This window comes from Ceratotherium simum, chromosome 34, assembly GCF_057802395.1.
Source record: "Ceratotherium simum simum isolate JZ-2026a chromosome 34, ASM5780239v1, whole genome shotgun sequence".
Classification (NCBI taxonomy): Eukaryota; Metazoa; Chordata; class Mammalia; order Perissodactyla; family Rhinocerotidae; genus Ceratotherium; species Ceratotherium simum.
The window spans coordinates 11,335,923-11,353,456 of record NC_141933.1 but is presented as its reverse complement, the minus strand read 5'-3'; the positions used below and the strand labels follow the sequence as shown (position 1 = coordinate 11,353,456).

Below are 17,534 nucleotides of genomic sequence, written 5' to 3'. Positions count from 1 at the left end.
GCCGCCCTTGGGGACCTGGGTACATGCTCCCATTTTGCATGTGCTGGCTGGGAGCTAGCGGCATAAACACAGGAGCTGCTGTGTCATCCCGCGCCAGGCCCAGCCCCCACACAGCAGCCCCCTGCCCCCCTTCTCCTGCCATAGCTCTGAACCAGCCTACTAACTGGGTCTCGCCAGCCAATCACAGCCCGAATAACCTATGCTGTCACCAGCAGCCAATCAGAGCCCCTCACCAGTATGTGCAGCGTTCTGTCACTCTTACAGAGCTGATGGAATTCTAAAGCAAGGCCATCCTTTCCCGATAGGGACACAGGGTCACTACACACGGGTGGCAGAGGCAGGACTTGAAGCCAGGACTCCTGGCTGGGGTCCAGTGTTCCTTTCACTGTCCACAGTGCTGCCAGCCCCCCAGGACCTGGGCAGAGGCTCCCCCTCTCTGGATAGCTCCCACAGGAGATGAGGCCCCGGGCCCACCCCCTCCTTCCCACCGCTCTCCCTGCAAGACCTCAGGGGTCAGAAACAGATTCCTCAATCTCTGGATTTTAGGGTCCAGAGAAAATGGCAGGATTGGCAGGGCCCGTGATGGAGGGGGGTTGCCCCAAATTCCAGCCCTAGTCTCAGCCCCACGCCCCCCCAGGAAGGAATTAGAGGGGCCCTGTGCTGGCTGCTGCTTACGGGCAGATTATGAGGAGGGGCCATGACAAGGGCCCCTTTGTGGAGGCCCTGGCTTAGGGAGTCAAGTGACTGCTTAACACACACGTGGGCAGTGCCAGCCCCTCGGCGTGGGCAGGGGCACTGGCCACAGGACCCCAGAGAGTCCCACCAGTCCAGTGGCCAGACCTTTCGTGGGATCGCCTGACAAGCCTGGAGCCCCACCTGTGAGTAGGGGCTGCCCCAGGCGGGCTGGGCTGAGGCTTTGAAGGCCTTTGGGGCGGGTGACTGTCCCTGCGTACGTGCATGGGGTATATACACACAGGCAGCACGTGTGCAGGTGTGTGGGCACCTTTGTGTCTGTTCAAAGGCCCTGAGGTCAGAATGAGCTTGGTGTGCACCAGGCATGGAGAGACAGCCACTGTGGCTGCACCAGAGCAAGTGGGGGAGGGTGGGTGTCAATCATTGCTTCAATAAATTTTTATTCAGCACCTCCTATGAGAACACAATAGAAGCTTCCATTCTAAGGAGGGAATAGGCAGTAAACAAGCAGACAGCCTGCAAAATACGATTCCAAATATAACATGATAAATGCTATGTAGAAAAATCTAGCAAGGTGAGGAGGCAGAGAGTGCCGAGGGCAATGGGATGCTATTTCCAGGTAGGGTGACTGGGGACATCCTTTCTGAGGAGGTGACCTGAAGTGGGAATGACCCATACAGTTAGATCAGGGAGAGCATCCCCCTGGGAAGGAAGATCAGCAGGTGGAAAGGCCCTGGGGCCACCATTCAGTAAGCATTATTTGACCATCTCCACCAGCCAGGCTCTGTTCTGGGCACTGGGCACAGGGCGGTGGACAAGACTGACCAGGCCCCTTACCAGTTCTTGCTCCAGGGTGGTTGAGGGAGCTTGGGGAGCCAATGAACGAGATGGGCTCAGAACACTGCCTGGCTCAGAGGACGGAGCCCAGTGTGTGGACATTGCTTTTGTCATCACCTTTGTCATACAATTTAGGGGCACAGACCTATTTGTGAGCAGCCTCTGGGCTTCCTTCCCTGGCTTCCCACCTCCCACAGGCTGTCAGAGCTGGAACAGCCTTAGAGGCCACCTCATCCCTCTCCCAGTGTCCAGACGGGACAGCTGAGGCCTGGCGCAGGGAAGGGTCCTGGCTAAGGTCACTCATGAGTCCCAGACTAGCTCTGACCAAGGCCCCTGTTCCCTCCTGGCCCCCCATCAGTGTCTCTGTCTGTTTGTCCACCAGGACCCAGGCCCACCTGCTGCAGCCCCGTGCCTGGCCATGACCGTCACCTACTCAAGCCAAGTGGCTAATGCCCGCCTGGGCTCCTTCTCCCGCCTGCTGCTGTGCTGGCGGGGCAGCATCTACAAGCTGCTGTACGGCGAGTTCCTCATCTTCCTGCTCAGCTATTACACCATCCGCTTCATCTACAGGTACAGGCGGGCGGGCTGGGGCCGGGGCCTGGGAGGGGTGCCAGCTGAGGCTTGGAGCTCCTACAGGGCCTCCCAGCCAGCCAGGGGGGCCACACACCAGAGACATAAGGCTGAGCTGAATCATGGCCAAGCCCTGGGGGCTGGGGCTGGGGGTTGGGGAGGAAAGCTAAGGAGGCAGACTGCGAGGGCAGCTCAGCCCAGCCCAGAGCATCTCAGACACCCTTTCCTCCAATCCGGGCCTCACCTGCTCCCACTCAGTCAGCCTGTTTTCCTGAATCCCACACAGGCTAATGGGCCCAGAGCGTCCTCCCCCCGCCCCCCCAATAAAAATGTTTATTTAGGGGCCGGCCCCATGGCCAAGGGGTTAAAGTTCTGCGCACTCTGCTTCGGTTGGCCAGGTTCGCAGGTTTGGATCCCAGGCACAGACCTACTCCACTCATCAGCCATGCTGTGGAGGCATCCCACACATAAAATAGAGGAGGACTGGCACAGATGTTAGCTCAGGGCGAATCTTCTTCACCAAAAAAAAAAAAAAGTTTATTTAAACAATAAACTATGACAGATATAATCACAGAATATAGCATTTTAAATGGAAAAAGCATTAATGACGGCAATGGATTGAAAAATAGCAAATACATAAAATTCTCAAGTTCATAATAATAACACTAGTCACAGAACACAGTGGTTTTCTTTGGTTGTTACTAGGGCACCAACATACTTTTTTTAAAAAAAAGAAATTAGAGTTTATTTTTTAGAGCTGTTTTCGGTTCACTGCAAAATTGAGTGGAGGGTACAGCGAGTTCCCATATACACCCCCCAACACACACCCACAGCCTGCTCCACTATCAACATCCTGCAGCACATGGTAGATTTGTTATAACAGATGAACCCATGTGGACACACCTTTATCACCCAAAGTCCACATTAGGGTTCACCCTCGGTGCTGTACATTCTGTGGGTTTGGACAAATATACAATGACGTGTATCCCCCAGGACAGTATTGTACAGAACAGCTTCACTGCCCTAAAAACCCTCTGTACTCTGCCTGTTCATCCCTCCCTCCCATACATTCTTTTAAAGACCAAACACTCTTTGTTTCAATCTGCTTTTAAACTGCCCTTTGGATTCTTTAAAAGGGTCAGTGGTGCCTAAAACTGACCCCTTCAGCAGGATCTTCCTCCCTACACCTCACAGAAAACCTTCCGGGAGGCCTCCTCCAGCCATGGGGCACAGGCCCTGGTGGGGTTCGGGGTGCCAGAGAAAGAGTGGGACCGGGTTCAGGCCAGAGGAGGGGCGCTGGACGGGGCCAGTGAAAGGGACAGGGAGGGTGCCGGGCAGCACAGAGGCAGCCACACTCCTAGCGTGCACCTGGCTGGACCCGGGACCAGTCTCAGCTATCTCCTCCCAGAGTCTATACATCTCCACCCGCCCCCTTCCCCAGGATGGCCCTCACAGAGGAACAGCAGGTGATGTTCGAGAAGCTGACTCTGTATTGCGACAGCTACATCCAGCTCATCCCCATTTCCTTCGTGCTGGGTGAGGTCCCCCTTGCGGGTGTTGGGGGTCCTGGCGGCTGCTCCAGGCTCCAGAGGGCGGACCATGAGGATCTGGGGGTGGAGGGGAAGGCCAGCGGCATGGCAGTGCCTGTGGGTAGTTCAGGGAAATGGGGAGACTGCAGCCAGAGGGACTGAAGTTAGACATCAGGAAGGACTCCTGCTGGGAGCACCCAAGACCTCATTTTCTGAGGCAGCGCCGACATTAGGATCCCTGGAGCCTCTGCGCAGGCGGGGAGGGCTCTGGTGGATTTCTGGGATGGGCAGCGGGGCCCGGGAGACAGAACTCGCTCTCACGCCTTCACGCAAGGCTCTGATGGTCTTCCCCTCCCGAGCGCCTTCCAGGAGGGTTGGGGCTGGGCCCGCTCCTGTTAGAAAGATGGAGAAACCGAGGCGTGGCCCTCGCTGGGCTCTGGCCGCAGCCTGGGCCCTCGCCCCTCGCCCCCCGCCCCTCTCGCCCAGGCTTCTACGTGACGCTGGTCGTGACGCGCTGGTGGAACCAGTATGAGAACCTGCCGTGGCCCGACCGCCTCATGAACCTGGTGTCGGGCTTCGTGGAGGGCAAGGACGAGCAGGGCCGGCTGCTGCGGCGCACGCTCATGCGCTACGTCAATCTGGGCAACGTGCTCATCCTGCGCAGCGTCAGCGCCGCCGTCTACAAGCGCTTTCCCAGCTCCCAGCACCTGGTGAAAGCAGGTGGGCGGGCCCAGCGGCCCGGGGCGGGGCAGTGGGCGGAGCCGGACACGGACAGGGGCGGGGCCGGAGCTGGAGATGGGTGGAGCCAGAGGCCCCTGGGCTGAGGATTGGGTGGGAGGCCGAATTGGGCGGGGCGGAGTCAGGTGACTGAAGGCGCGGGGAGGCCAGGAACCGACCCTCTGAGGACAGGGGTCTGAGATAGGGCTAAGGACTGTTGAGGGATGAGGGAAGTCCCAGGCGGGGGACGGTGGTGGGGCTTTGGCAACTGGTGAGGAACTAGGGTCTCTCCTTCCCCCTCCTGTCTTCTGGTTTCCAGTCTTCGACCTCAGCTTCTGACCTTCTCTCAGCCTTGTCTGACCTGCTCCTGGTTAATAAAACAGACCCTTCTCACGTGCTCAACCCAGAACAGCACATAGTAGGCACTCAGTAATTATTTGTTGAAAGAAAGACGATGGGGGCTGGCCTGGTGGCGTAGTGGTTAAGTTTGTGTGCTCTGCTTCAGTGGCCTGGGGTTCGCAGGTTCGGATCCCGTGCACGGACATACACACTGCTCATCAAGCCATGCTATGGCATCGTCCCATATATGAAATAGAGGAAGATCGGCACAGATGTTAGCTCATGGCCAATCTTCCCCACCAAAAAAGAAGAAAGAAAGAGGATGGCAAAGGAGCTCTGAGGTCCCTATGGGCTGAGCAGGGACTTGGGCCTGAACCATGGGCCCTGACAGGGTCTGGCCTGGCCACCTGGCCAGTCACTCCTTCTGCGGGTTCCCCCATCCACTGCGTTCTTCACTCTACCCCACAGGCTTCATGACCCCCGCGGAGCACAAACACTTAGAAAAATTCAGCTTGCCGCACAACACGTTCTGGGTGCCCTGGGTGTGGTTTGCCAACCTGTCAGTGAAGGCCTGGATTGGAGGTCGAATCCGGGACCCTGTCCTGCTCCAGAGCCTGCTGAACGTGAGCCCACTACTCAGACCGGGCTGCTGCAGAGTGGGAGGGTCGTGCCCTGGGTGAAACAAGGTTTCCTGCAAAGAGAAGGCCTGAGCCCCTGAGGGTCTTCCTAGAGCCTGCCCTGGGATTGTAGGATCTTTTCCAGCAGGACTCCACAGCCTGAGGTGCCCCAAATTCCCCTCCCATCCCCTCTTTAAGGTGAGCCTCTGAGATCCTGGTTCCTTTTTGATAGATGAGAAGGCTGAGGCACAGAGAGGTTAAGTGAGCAGCCCATGACCACACAGCCAGGGCTGGACCATGAGCACCAGACCCTGCACCTGGGGAAGAGCTGGGAGGTGAGCCTGGGAGAAACAGGTGGTGGTCAGAACCCCAACCCTCCCCCCTGCCCCCCAGGAGATGAACACCTTGCGTACTCAGTGTGGACACCTCTATGCCTACGACTGGATTAGTATCCCGCTGGTGTACACGCAGGTGAGGACTAGGCCGGTGAAGCAGTCCCTTTGGGAAACTGAGGCTGGGAGGACCCAGGAAGCAGCCTGTGATGGGAAGGGCTCACTCAGAGGCTGAGGAAGAGGCTCACCCTGGGAGTTGGGGCTGGACTTGACCAGTTCTTTCTAGTGCCAAGTTCGAAGGGTCCAGGCTCCTGCCTTGTCCAGCCAGGCAGAGGAAGTGTGATTATCCCCATTTTAAAGAGGAGGTCACGGAGACTCAAGATCACACGATGTGCAAATCGGACCCTGTACTCCCGGCCTAGGGAGCTTCCTGACTCCAGGTTCCCACCCAGCCTATTTCTGCCGCCGCCTCCCTCCCCTCCCAGGTGGTGACCGTGGCGGTGTACAGCTTCTTCCTGGCTTGCCTGATCGGGCGGCAGTTTCTGAACCCAGCCAAAGCCTACCCCGGCCACGAGCTGGACCTCGTGGTACCCGTCTTCACGTTCCTGCAGTTCTTTTTCTACGCTGGCTGGCTGAAGGTGAGCCTCTCCAGGACAAGGCTGTGGGCGTGGCCAGCGGGGGGCGTGGCCAGCCTTGAGAGGAGAGTCTCAAAGGTGGAAAGTAGGGTGCTGGGCCCCGACCACGACCATCTGGTCTACTCCTCCCTCGTGTTTTTACACACCAAGAAACAGACCCAAAGAGCAGCGGGACCTCCCTGAGGCTTGTGTCTGATCGCAGTGCTTCACCCCCAAGGCCTGCACTTAGAAGATGTGACAGACGTAGGGACAGCTCTGTCAGTCTCACGACTTGATGCCCCCTTAAGGGAATGTTCCCCAGCTGGGAAGTGCATGGAATACGAGTGGCAGTGGCAGGCCCTGCTGGTGAGGCAACTTCTCATTGTCCCCAGCGATTGGGCTCTGGGTCCCAAATTTGTCCCCTCCGCTTAGTAAAACAAAAGCCCTGAGGTTAACTATCTACCCGCAGCCCCCACCCTTTAGAATTAGCATCACCTCTTCTTACTCAAGGTGGCTGTTGGGGGGTCTCAGCCCCACCCCAGTGGCTTATCCAAGTATTCCTTCCCACCACACCCACTACTGTTTTCTCCCCACCTCTTTATCTTTTCATCCATCTCCCACCCACTCTTCCTTTCTTTGTTTATTTTTTGGGTTGTGGTGGTGGCGGGTCTCCCTCTCTCTCCTTCCTGTCTGTGTTACACACACACACACACACACACATACACACAGAGCTATTCCCTCTCCCCTTCCTCTAGTTATCTTTGGTTTCTACAGATCAAACCAGATCACGCCATTTTGCTCCTTGGAATTCTCCAGGGGCGCCCAGTGGCTTGCAGGATGTCCCCTGAACCCCTAGTGCAGCTCATCGCTACTGCAGGGCTCTGTCAGGGGATTTCAGGGCTTAGTGCCCAGGACTCTGCCTGCCTGGGCCATCCTTTATTCAGCACAGCCTCAGGATATGTCTCTGTTGCATTAGAAAATAATGAATAAACGAATGTCTGGAGACATTGAGTAATGTGAATGAGTGAATGAGTAAACGAACGAATGAATAGAATTAGGCAGCTCCAGGTGAGATACAGTGAGGGGAGATAAAGGTGGTGGCTTGGCTGATGGACACACTCAGGGACAGCTCTGGGTGTCAGGGAGGGCCTGGCTTGGGAGAGTCAGAAGGGCTCGGTGTCCAGAAGGGAAGGGGAATGCGGGTGGGTGCCCATGTGCGTGGGAGGCTGGAGCCCTTGCACAGTGGCTTTGGAGACAGTGGTCAAGCAGGAAGGGCATCATGGGGCGGGGGGAGGGGGGGGATGACAGAAGCCAAGATTTAATGTGGGGAGCAAGGCTGCAAGGAGCTCTACCTGAGGATTTCCAGAACCTCACCTACCCCCAAGGTGGCAGAGCAACTCATCAACCCCTTTGGAGAGGATGATGATGACTTCGAGACCAACTGGATTGTCGACAGGAGCTTGCAGGTACGGAGGGAGGGATGGAGCCTGTCCCAAGGACCTCCCCAAACTGGACCCAGGGAGGGGGATCCCACAGTTCTGTAGGGAGGCCTCACAGTGACTTGGGCCCCCTCCACCAACCATTCACTCATAGGATTCTCTCCCCAACTTTTGAGGCTGCAGGTAGGCATCAGTCTCTCCATTTCACAAGTAGGGAAACTGAGGCCCAGAGAGGGGGAATTGACCTCTCCAAGTCGTCTGGCAAGTTCAGTGTCCTCCTTGGGCTGAACTTTCTATTGGACTTCTCCTTCTGTCCCTGGTGACTAGGTGTCCCTGTTGGCCGTGGACGAGATGCACCAGGACCTGCCCCCAATGGAGCGGGACATGTACTGGAACGAGCCAGAACCACATCCCCCCTACACAGCTGCTTCCGCCCAGTCTTGTCGACCCTCCTTTTTTGGCTCCACCTTCAACATCAGGTGGGCAGTGCCAGGAACCACCACTGGAACCAGTGGGTAGAAATCCCCAAGTACAAGGGTCTGCCTAAGAACTTAGGATAGCACTAATTAATAGATATCGGGTGCCTACTGAGTGCTGGGCACTATACTAAGCTCTTGATATATATTGACTGTTTTTTTCCTCCCAATAACCTTGGTTTGTTATCTCCAGTTTACAGATGATTAAATCCAGGCTCAGAGAGATTAAGTTGCCTAGCCCAAGGTCACATAGGTTGTAAGCGGCACACACGGGCCAGGTGTCTCTGATCCCACCTCCACACTCTTACTCCTTACCTTGACCTGCTTAAGCACTCCTACAGGTGGAAGCACTTGTAGGTCCCTCCAGTCTTAGCCCCTCATGTCCAGAGTTGGAAACTAAGGCCCAGAGAGAGAAGGGACTTATTTAAGGGCAGTCAGTGATCAGTGATGCTGGTGGGGTGTCAGGGCCTGATTCCTGACTCTGGTCCGGAACTATGTTTTCTGATAAGCCAGGGTGTTTGGATGGGGAGCAAAGTGGGGTTCCCTGGGATGCGGGAGGGGCGGCAGGCATGTCCCAGCAGGAGGCTGGGTCATCACAGGTACCTTCTGGGTAGACTTTGCGCTACAGAGTAAAGGCCTCAGGTCACCCACAGCAGCCACACTTTCCTCCACATGCGTCCCTGATTCGATCAGAATCCCTTTTGAGCTGACGGGCCGCCCCAGGGAGCCCTCTCTCCCCAGGATGACAGACAGGGCTTTGGAGAGTGTTTGGTGCATGTCAGAGTCCATACCATCAAGGTTTTCTTCCACAGTATTCAGCCCTGTTCTCTTCTTGCTCTTTTAAGGACCAAATATCCTCCTAAGCTGTAATTAGAATTAGCTCAAGTTCGCTAATCAGTGCGAGGAAGGTTTGGAAAAGTGATCAAATGAAGAATGGAGGCTTGCTTAGGTCAGAAACATTTCTGGAGGTTGCTTTTGAGTTCTACATAGTCTGTACTCCAGCAGCTGAAGGTTGGAGCAGGGGAGGGTGAGTAACAGAATAATAACGCACAGACCTTGCCTCCAAGGAACAGACAATTTAGTGAGGGAGCTCAAACCCAAGGCCCAAACTCTGGGTACACAGTACAAGGTATTGGATACCTGGGAAAGGGACAGAACGTAGAAGAGGGATCACCTTTGGCCGCCTGGGAGGTAGCCTCCAACTGGGCCTGCTGCAGGGCCTTGAAGCATGGGGAGAATTTGGACATTGGCAAGGACAGGCCACTCCCGGGTAGCAGACAGCTCACTCACTTGCAGAGTAAAGGCTTGGGCTCCCAGGAAGCCAGATTTCTCTCCTTGGGGATGCTGCTCCCCAGTTGGAACCACAAATCCCTGGCTTGCCCACAGTCACTCCTGGGCCTCATCTGACCATCCATACCTGGGGACCAGTAGTTCAGATTGCCTGGAGTAAGGAGTGTTAAAGGCAAGATGTGGGTGATGAAGAGGAAGCCCTTAAATGCCAGGCTAGGGAGTTTGCCTGTTAACCTGGGCAAGAGGGAGCCACAGAACAGTGAGGTGAGCTGGGCCAGGAGGGATTAATTGGGAGGTACAGGATGGATCAGGAGAGAGGAGAGTGGGGGCATTGTGAGAAGACTGTATGTCCTTGGCGTTGGGCCAGAGGGAGGGAGAGGAGAGGGGGTAAGGGAGAAGTAAGGTCAGGCTTCCTTCCTTGTCCCCCCACTCAACCCTTAGTCTGCTTTTTTCCAGTCTGCATAAGGAAGAGATGGAGTTTCAGCCAAATCAGGAAGAGGAGGAGGAGGGTGCTCACCCTGGCATCATTGGCCGCTTCCTAGGGCTGCAGTCTCATGACCACCATCCCCCCAGGACAAATTCAAAGACCAAACTGCTATGGCCCAAGAAAGAAGTCCTTCTCCATGAGGGCCAGCTCAAGAACCTCGGGGGGGCCAGACAGAACTCTAGGGACCAGGAAGACAGCAAGGCCTGGAAGATTAGAGGGGAGGATGCCTTCAGGTCCGCGGCACTGTATGGGAGGTCAGGCTACCACAGTGCCCCACAGACACCGCTCAGCCACACCCCGATGGTCTTCCCACCTGGACAGTCAGCCCCCTCCAGTCTTTGCAGAGTCTCGGGCATAGACGGCACTGGCAAAGACCAAAGCCTACAGCTTGTGACTCCTGGGACCAAGAAGAGCTTTGAATTGCTCCCAGAGTGTGCTGGGCCCTCCACGGAGCACCCAGAGTTGTGTCACATGAAGAGGAAAACTGTTGAATTTAACCTGACGGACATGTCAGAGGCCCCCGAATGTTATCTCAGAGAACCGCATTTGGAGCAATCGACGAACAACATACACACCATACTCAAAGATCACGGAGACCCCTATTGGGCACTGGAAAACAGGTCTGCCCTCTACAAACCCAGGTCATTGCCCTCCCCAGCTTCCCTTGCTCTGAGCCTACATTTCTTGCACACTTTCCTATGGTTCCATCACTGCCAGAGTATGCTGGACCTATGCCCAGCACTGGCTTGGGGCACATATCTGGCCATCTCAGCAGGGGACTTGGGGAAGTGTTGGGGACTTTAGCTCTTCACCCAAGAGCCTGACATCACCAAGAACACCCTGGAACCCAGGTGAAGGATGATGAGGGTGCACTGACAGGAGTCATGCTGGAGCAAGAGCTACCAGGTCAGGCTTAGGTGGGCAGATATTATCACTGGACTCAGCCTACTTTGAGCAGGGGTGGCAGACACAAACCCGTGGGGCAGAACTGGAGGCTCTAGGCTGTAGCCCCAGAACTCAACTCACTGCCCAAGCTTAGCTAGGAGATCGCGTATGAGCAGTCCCCACGCCTAGAAAGGGTGCCACACGACAGGGAACTAGCAGATGGTGCGGGCCCAGGTCCCTTGGGGGTATCTCACTGCTTTGGGAACCTCACGAAAAGGCTTAACTTAAATGTGCTCCTTATGCTTCCTTGGGGTCAGTCCAAAGCTGTCACAAAACTACCAGATGTTTCTCTCTACTTTCTTTTCTGGATAATCACCCAATTAGATCCACCCTACCCCACCCCCAGTCATGTGGGAGGGAAGTGTAACTTCCTATTTTTAGATTCTCAGTTACTTCTGTGGTCAGAATACACAGCACTGTGATTGAAAACTTATTAAAAGGGCTACAATCTGTCTCACTTCTAAGGCTAGACAAACTTTTACAGATTACCTTGGCTTGTTTAGGAAAGGATGTTCATGTAGTTGTTAGGAAAGACATAGATGGCTCTGCAGTCTCCTAACACCGCTCGCTGGTTTTTAATATTTAAGATGTCTCCATCTTTACCCTTCTACTGCAGCTATTTTAGTACTGAAATAAGGAATTTTCCACCCTCATGTTGTGAACTTTCTCAAATTCTCAACAGGGATGAAGCACACTCCTAAGCCTGTTTCCCATGAGAGATGGACGCTTCACCGGCCTGGTCCTACCTGCATGTACACCAGCAGGACACTGACCCAGTCACAGCCATATAGCTGTCCACACTGAATATGTTCCTATGACAGCCTGAATTCAATGGTTAGCTTAATGGACAACAAAAATCAGTAGTTTCAGGGCTATTTAAGCCTTTAAATGCCTTTTGTACATAAAAATTGTGAAAGTTAGAACGAGCCACTGGAAACATGTAATTCAAAACACCTAATTCAGAATCAGGAGTCCTTAAGACCTGTCTGAATTCAACACACCCAAGCCTTGGTATCTTTCCCAAACTAAGGAGTTTAATAAATGCAAATCCTCCTAGCTGTCTCATTTTCATTAGTGTGACTGAACTATGGCACTTACAGCCTTAGCGAAGATGGCCTAGACACATTTCTAGCCCATGGAAGAACTCAAAGACAACAGCTGGGTACCAAATTACTTTATTTGAAGGAATGGTACAAATCCAAGAACTTAAGTAGATGTTTTGGTACAACTTATAGAAAAGGTCAAGGTAACCCCAACATGCATGTGTTGCCTTGGTGGACCAGGGAAGTCACCCGGTGGCTAGGGGAAGCCAGCCTGAGACTTAGCTCTCATCACTGTCTCCCAGGGTGTGCTTGTCAAAGAGATACTCTGCCAAGCCAGATTCGGGGGCCCCCATCTTGCGCAAGTTGGTTACGTGGTCACCCAATTCTTTGATGGCTTTCACCTGCTCGTTCAGGTAATGAGTCTCAAGGAAGTCACAGAGCTAGAAAACAGAATGGGAAAGAAAGTTATGAGTAAGCTTTCCTGGCTGGGAAATGATCTCCTCCAGTTACTCCCAAGTTGCCAATACTCACGTGGGGGTCATTTTTTTCAGTGGCCAGTTTATGCAGTTCCAGTAGTGACTCATTCACATTTTTTTCCAAGTGTAATGCACACTCCATTGCAGTCAGCCCGTTCTCCCAGTCGTCCCGCTCTGGTTTCTGAAATGAGACATGGTTAGGTCAATGCATCTGCAGTCTCTACCAATTAAATCACGACAAGTCAGCAAGCACCTAACTTGTAACCACTGCACTTCAGCAAAAGGGACATACACATTTCCCCTGATGAGTTTCCAATTGAACATCCTTGCCCATTACTGTTTGCCTACCATAGCTTAGATGGGAGGGCTAAAAAGCACAAAAGACAAAAGCCGAATACATCCTCATTTTGTAAGGGCAACTGAGCCTCTGAGTGATTTCTGCCACCTGAGGACTGCCAAAGAGATTACGAACATGACATCTCTTGGATTTTTTGTTCACCTTGATATCCTGCAGGAAGATTCGGCCACCTCGTTGGTTCTGCAGCTTCATCAGTTTCTCAGCATGTTCCCTCTCCTCATGAGACTGGTGAAGAAAATACTTCGCAAAGTTCTTCAGAGCCACATCATCGCGATCAAAATAGTAAGACTGAAAGGGGAACATGAACATGTTACGTTAGGGCTTCCCAAAGAAAGGCAGTTTGCTAGCCTAGCCTTCCGTTCTCAAAGCCCAGCAAGAAGGGGTCTGTGCCTAAGAGACTAGGGGCAAGAAACAGTAACTAGTTTCTACTCTAAAGTACAAAATTGAAACTTGGTCCTTGAAATTCAAAGTTTACTATAAAGAACCTTTAGGATATCACAGAATTGACTCCAGCGTGGAATGTCTTAAGGATCTGTATTAGTGCCAAGTAAACTTCTTACAGCCCATGTCAAATTTGATTGAAGAGAGGGTTGAAGAAGTGCCTCCTCCCCCTCTTCCTTGATCAACCCATGTTAAAACATGAGCTTGCCAGCTTACAGGATGCTGATGGATTTCTAAAATTAACCCACTAGGCAAGGTGACAATTGTGGGCAATGCTAATGTATGTAAATATATTGCCAGTAGAAAGCAAAAATGATTCAGTTTTAGTCACTTGCTGTAGTCAGGTGTTCCTGGAATGGAATGGCACTTCACAGAAATCCAGGCGTGTTTTCAAATCCATCTGGCACATGTCTATTCTTGGATAATTTGCAGAATCATAAGACAACTCTTAACTAAAACTCCTAAACTCGCCTAAAACCAAGATTTTGGAAAACGAATTCCACTGCTTACTACATGGAAAAATGTCTTGCCCAGTAACTGTTGGTGGACTTTTTCCAAGAACTAAGCTTTAATTAGAGGGCCACAACACTTAGACACAGAAAAGATAAAGAATTAAGAACCCAGGCACACAGACGCGGGACTGAGACAACTGTCGGCAGAAGGGGAGATGTCTAGAGATATGCTTCGATTCCAGTGGGACTTGGAGATAAGCAGAGGGTGGAGACAGCTGCGCGGCAGTGGCGGGCCCACGGGAGATAAGCCACCTAGCACCAGCCCCCAAGGTTGCTATTCGACGCTATTACCCAGCAGGCTCCGCCATACCCGGGGGATGGGAGCTGGACCTCTTCTCCCCCATCACCCAGCAAACGGAGGGCCTCAGGGACACGTGATCGGACGCAGAGGAGGGATGGACATGGAAAAACCCACCTTCCCAACTACAGGATGGAACAAGGGGCAACCCCGGGATGTCAGGAAGCCAGGCTCTCTTTAGATACAGAGGGGTGCGCAGTGGCGACCCCCCCAGGGGGACACTCGGAAAGGGCGAACCGCCCACAATTTCTGTGCAAGCTAAGTCCCGGGAGACCTCGGGCGGCCTCCATCTTCCCGAAGGGCGCGCGGAGGCGGGAGAGCCCGCCCGGTGGCCACACCCCCGCCCCGCCCCCGGGAGCCCGCGCCCGCCCTCACCATCGACAGGTAGACGTAGGAGGCGTAGAGCTCCAGGTTGATCTGGCGGTTGATGGCGGCCTCCGAGTCCTGGTGGTAGTTCTGGCGCACCTGCGAGGGGAACGCGGTCGTCATGGCGGGCGGCTGAAGAGAGGCGGTGGCGGCGGCTGCGCGGCGCTGGAGCGGCGGTGGGGGCCTTGGGGCGGGCCGAGAGCGCTGTGATGGGGTGGCGGAGGGCTGGCTCTGGGCGGCCGGCCGGGGTGGGGACGAGCGCCGGGTTCCGTTCAAGCACTGTTGAAGCAGGAAACCTCGGCAACTCCCACGAAGACTGTGGCGCAGGTCGGCGCCCGCCGCGCTTTTATAGCGGGAGCCGTCGTCAGGCCCGCCCCGGCCAATCACACCGGCCGCCCGCGCGCCGGGCCCCGCCCCTTCCGGGGGCGCGCGGCCCTGCCCCGCCCGGCGGTGGGGGAGGGGAGGCCTGGGGGCGGCGGCGCGTTCCCGAGCGGGGGCCGGGGAAGGCATATCTGAGCTTTGGGGCGCGTTTGGTGCGGTTGGACGGAAGCCTGGGGAGGGGCGGGAAGCCCAGCTCGGAGCCCTGGCTCCAGGCACGTCCTGGGTCGTGGAAGCGACGGGAAACCGTCCCTGATCCCGGGGGCGCGAAGGAGCACCCCGAGACTCTTGGCCAAGGGCGCGTTCCAAATCAGATCAGTTGCCACACCCCGAGGTGACTACCTCGTGATGCAGATGGGGAAACTGGAAGGTGGAGATGTGGGTGCTACGACGCCGAGTCAGTCAGGGCTCACTTTCTCTTCCTCAAAGTCTAGGGAGGAGAAAATTGGGGGGGGGGCGCCCACTGCCCTCTTGGTGGGCCCCCGCCCCGACTCCGGCCACCCCGGCCGCGTTTGCTGGAAGCAAAGATGGCTCCTTGTGCACTTGATACAACAAAGGCTGGGCGGGCTTTGTTTCCCGAGAGACTGGGGGAGACGCGGAGACCGCCTTCCCGGAGGGGTCGAGAGGGTGAGCCACTGGGGTCCTGAGAAAATCGCCGGTGGCGCTTAAAGCTCAGAGAGAGGTGGGGGTTAGAAAAGAAAGGAGAAGCCACTTGGATCTGAGACAATATCGTGAGGCCATTTTGAAATGGCCTCCCCAGTCACTGGAGCCTGCAGCTGAGGAGGCCCTGCAGGGAGCCACCCCCGAGGGTGATCCTTGGAGAGAAGCCTCGGGCTGAACTCGCGTGCAGGCCCCAGGGACCCTGGAGGGGCAGAGCCACTGCGCGTGGCCTGCAGCTGTGTCCCAGGCACGGAGTGGGTGTGAAATCGTGGGTGGCAGACAGACCTAGGCCCGAGCACCTGCCCTCCCTCCAGTCTGCCGGCTTCAAGGTTCACTCTTCTTAGCCAGGTCCCTCAACACGTGGGTAGGAGACCTACCCAAGTCCCTTTTCGAAATATTCACGAACGTGCAACCGAAAGCTGGACTTCCAAACCTTAAAAAATAAAGGAACTTTACTAAAATATTAAAACAAGTTGTTGATGGAATTGGGGCGATTTCTCTTTGTGGGTTCTTTACTGTATTCGTTTCAAAATGAACGTATGTTACTTTCAGGGCATTAAAAATTTGTTTTTAATTAAAAAAAATTACATAAAAAAATTTATTGGGCTAGAGCTATCATAAAGGAAGTAGAAGGATGCTGGGAGAGTACAGACAACGGATGCCTTACCCAGTCTGGGGTAAGCAGTCAGGGAAGGCTTCCCTAAGAAAGTAACACTTGAGTTAAGTTTGAAGACCAAGTTAAAAGGAAGGTGAAGTGGAGGAGGGAGATGGGAGAGGGAATTCCAAGCTGAGAGAACCGTATTTGCAAAGGTGTAAAGGTGTGGAAAGGTGTGGCCTGTCCAAGGTACATTAATAAAGTGTATTGCCCTGGAAAGTATAGAGTCCATGTTGGAGAAAGCTGGGAGGGTTGTATTGGGTGAGGTCAGGAAGGTTGTGTGCCATAAAAAGGGGTTAAATTTTATCCTGGGCTGTATAGAGACAGTAAGGGATTTCTAGCCAGGGAGATACCACGTTAGTTTTGTTTTTCGAAAACTTACACTGAATCAACAGAAAAACTATTAAGGATAAAGTACAGCAAAGTTGCCAGATGCAAAACTTTCCTTTATAACAGAAACCACCAGTTAGAAAATGTAATGAAAGAAAAAAATGGTTTTTTCATTTATCTTGGCAACAAAAGTTTGAAGTACCTGGGAATAAAGCTAACAAGAAATATATGAAGAAAGCTATGAAAGTTTACTGCAGGACAGAAAAGAAAACTTGTATAAATGAAGAAATACCATGTTTCTAGATAGCCAACTTTAGTTTTGTAAAGATGTTAATTCTTCCCAAATAAACCTATAAATTCAATGCAACTTCTGTAAAACGTGTGGTGTTTTTGGAAATTGACAAAATGATTCTAAAGTTCATTTGGAAGAGTAAGTGTGTAGAATAGCTGATAAGCATTTGGGGGAAAAATGGGTTACGAGGGTAAATTTGCCCTCTCTGATATAAAAAAAAAAAAAGTTCAAGCCAGCCCTGATAGCCTAGTGGTTAAAGTTTGGCGCCATCCCCAGGCACGGAACCATACCACTCATCTGTCAGTAGCCATGCTGTGGCGGCTCACACAGAAGAACCAGAAGAACTTACAACTATACACAACTATGTACTGGGGCTTTGCGGGGGAAACAGGAAGAAAAAAGGAGGAAGATTGGCAACAGATGTTAGCTTAGGGTGAATCTTCCCCTGCAAAAAAAAAAAAAGAGAGTGCTGTAAAGTACTTACTATAAGCAGTTGGTACTGGCACAGGAATTGATGACTAGAACAATGGACTAAACAGTCCTACCCACATATGTATGGGAATTTGGTAGATGCTCAAGTGGCATTTGAAATTAGGAGAAAAAAAATGGGTTCAACAAATGATATTGAAACAATTGATAGTCATGTGGAAGAAAGTGACTCACTCTATATTTCAAAATACATTCCAAAGGGATTAAAGATCTTAAAAAACGAAAACAAAAACCTATGAAGTTACTAGAAGAATATACAGAAGATTGTCTTTTAGAATTTTGGAGCAGGGAGTGTTCTTCTGAGGCGGTCGAAAGCCATAAAGGTACAGTTGGCAGATTTTTTTTTTTTCC

At 53.3% G+C, this 17,534-nt stretch overlaps 2 protein-coding genes across 2 annotated transcripts; one reads left to right on the top strand and one right to left on the bottom strand.

The window, feature by feature from the left end:
* Positions 1-367: 367 nt before the first annotated feature.
* On the top strand, positions 368-10,644 carry BEST1 (bestrophin 1). Its single transcript, XM_004437468.3, is given in 11 exon segments — positions 368-878; positions 1,913-2,100; positions 3,542-3,636; positions 4,116-4,349; positions 5,154-5,308; positions 5,696-5,773; positions 6,120-6,272; positions 7,634-7,714; positions 8,015-8,166; positions 9,910-10,566; positions 10,568-10,644. Coding segments are annotated over 10 exon segments (1,803 nt in total). The 5' UTR covers positions 368-878; positions 1,913-1,948; the 3' UTR covers positions 10,614-10,644.
* A 1,400-nt stretch (positions 10,645-12,044) lies between these two features.
* FTH1 (ferritin heavy chain 1) lies at positions 12,045-14,645 on the bottom strand. The gene is made up of 4 exons (XM_004437470.2): positions 14,389-14,645; positions 12,904-13,050; positions 12,460-12,585; positions 12,045-12,368 (listed from the first exon to the last, which is right to left on the bottom strand). The coding sequence occupies exons 1-4, from the start codon at positions 14,500-14,502 to the stop codon at positions 12,207-12,209; spliced, it is 549 nt and encodes a 182-aa protein (XP_004437527.1). The 5' UTR covers positions 14,503-14,645; the 3' UTR covers positions 12,045-12,206.
* Between the last annotated feature and the right edge of the window lie 2,889 nt (positions 14,646-17,534).

What these genes read in the sequence shown, in the direction of transcription:
- FTH1 (XM_004437470.2), bottom strand. Translation starts at nt 14,502, where the DNA reads ATGACGACCGCGTTCCCCTCGCAGGTGCGCCAGAACTACCACCAGGAC. An exon ending in CCTACGTCTACCTGTCGATG is followed by an intron (nt 13,051 to 14,388) that starts GTGAGGGCGGGC and finishes TTCCCCTTTCAG; the next exon opens with TCTTACTATTTTGATCGCGA. An exon ending in CTGAAAAAAATGACCCCCAC is followed by an intron (nt 12,369 to 12,459) that starts GTGAGTATTGGC and finishes TCTGTTTTCTAG; the next exon opens with CTCTGTGACTTCCTTGAGAC.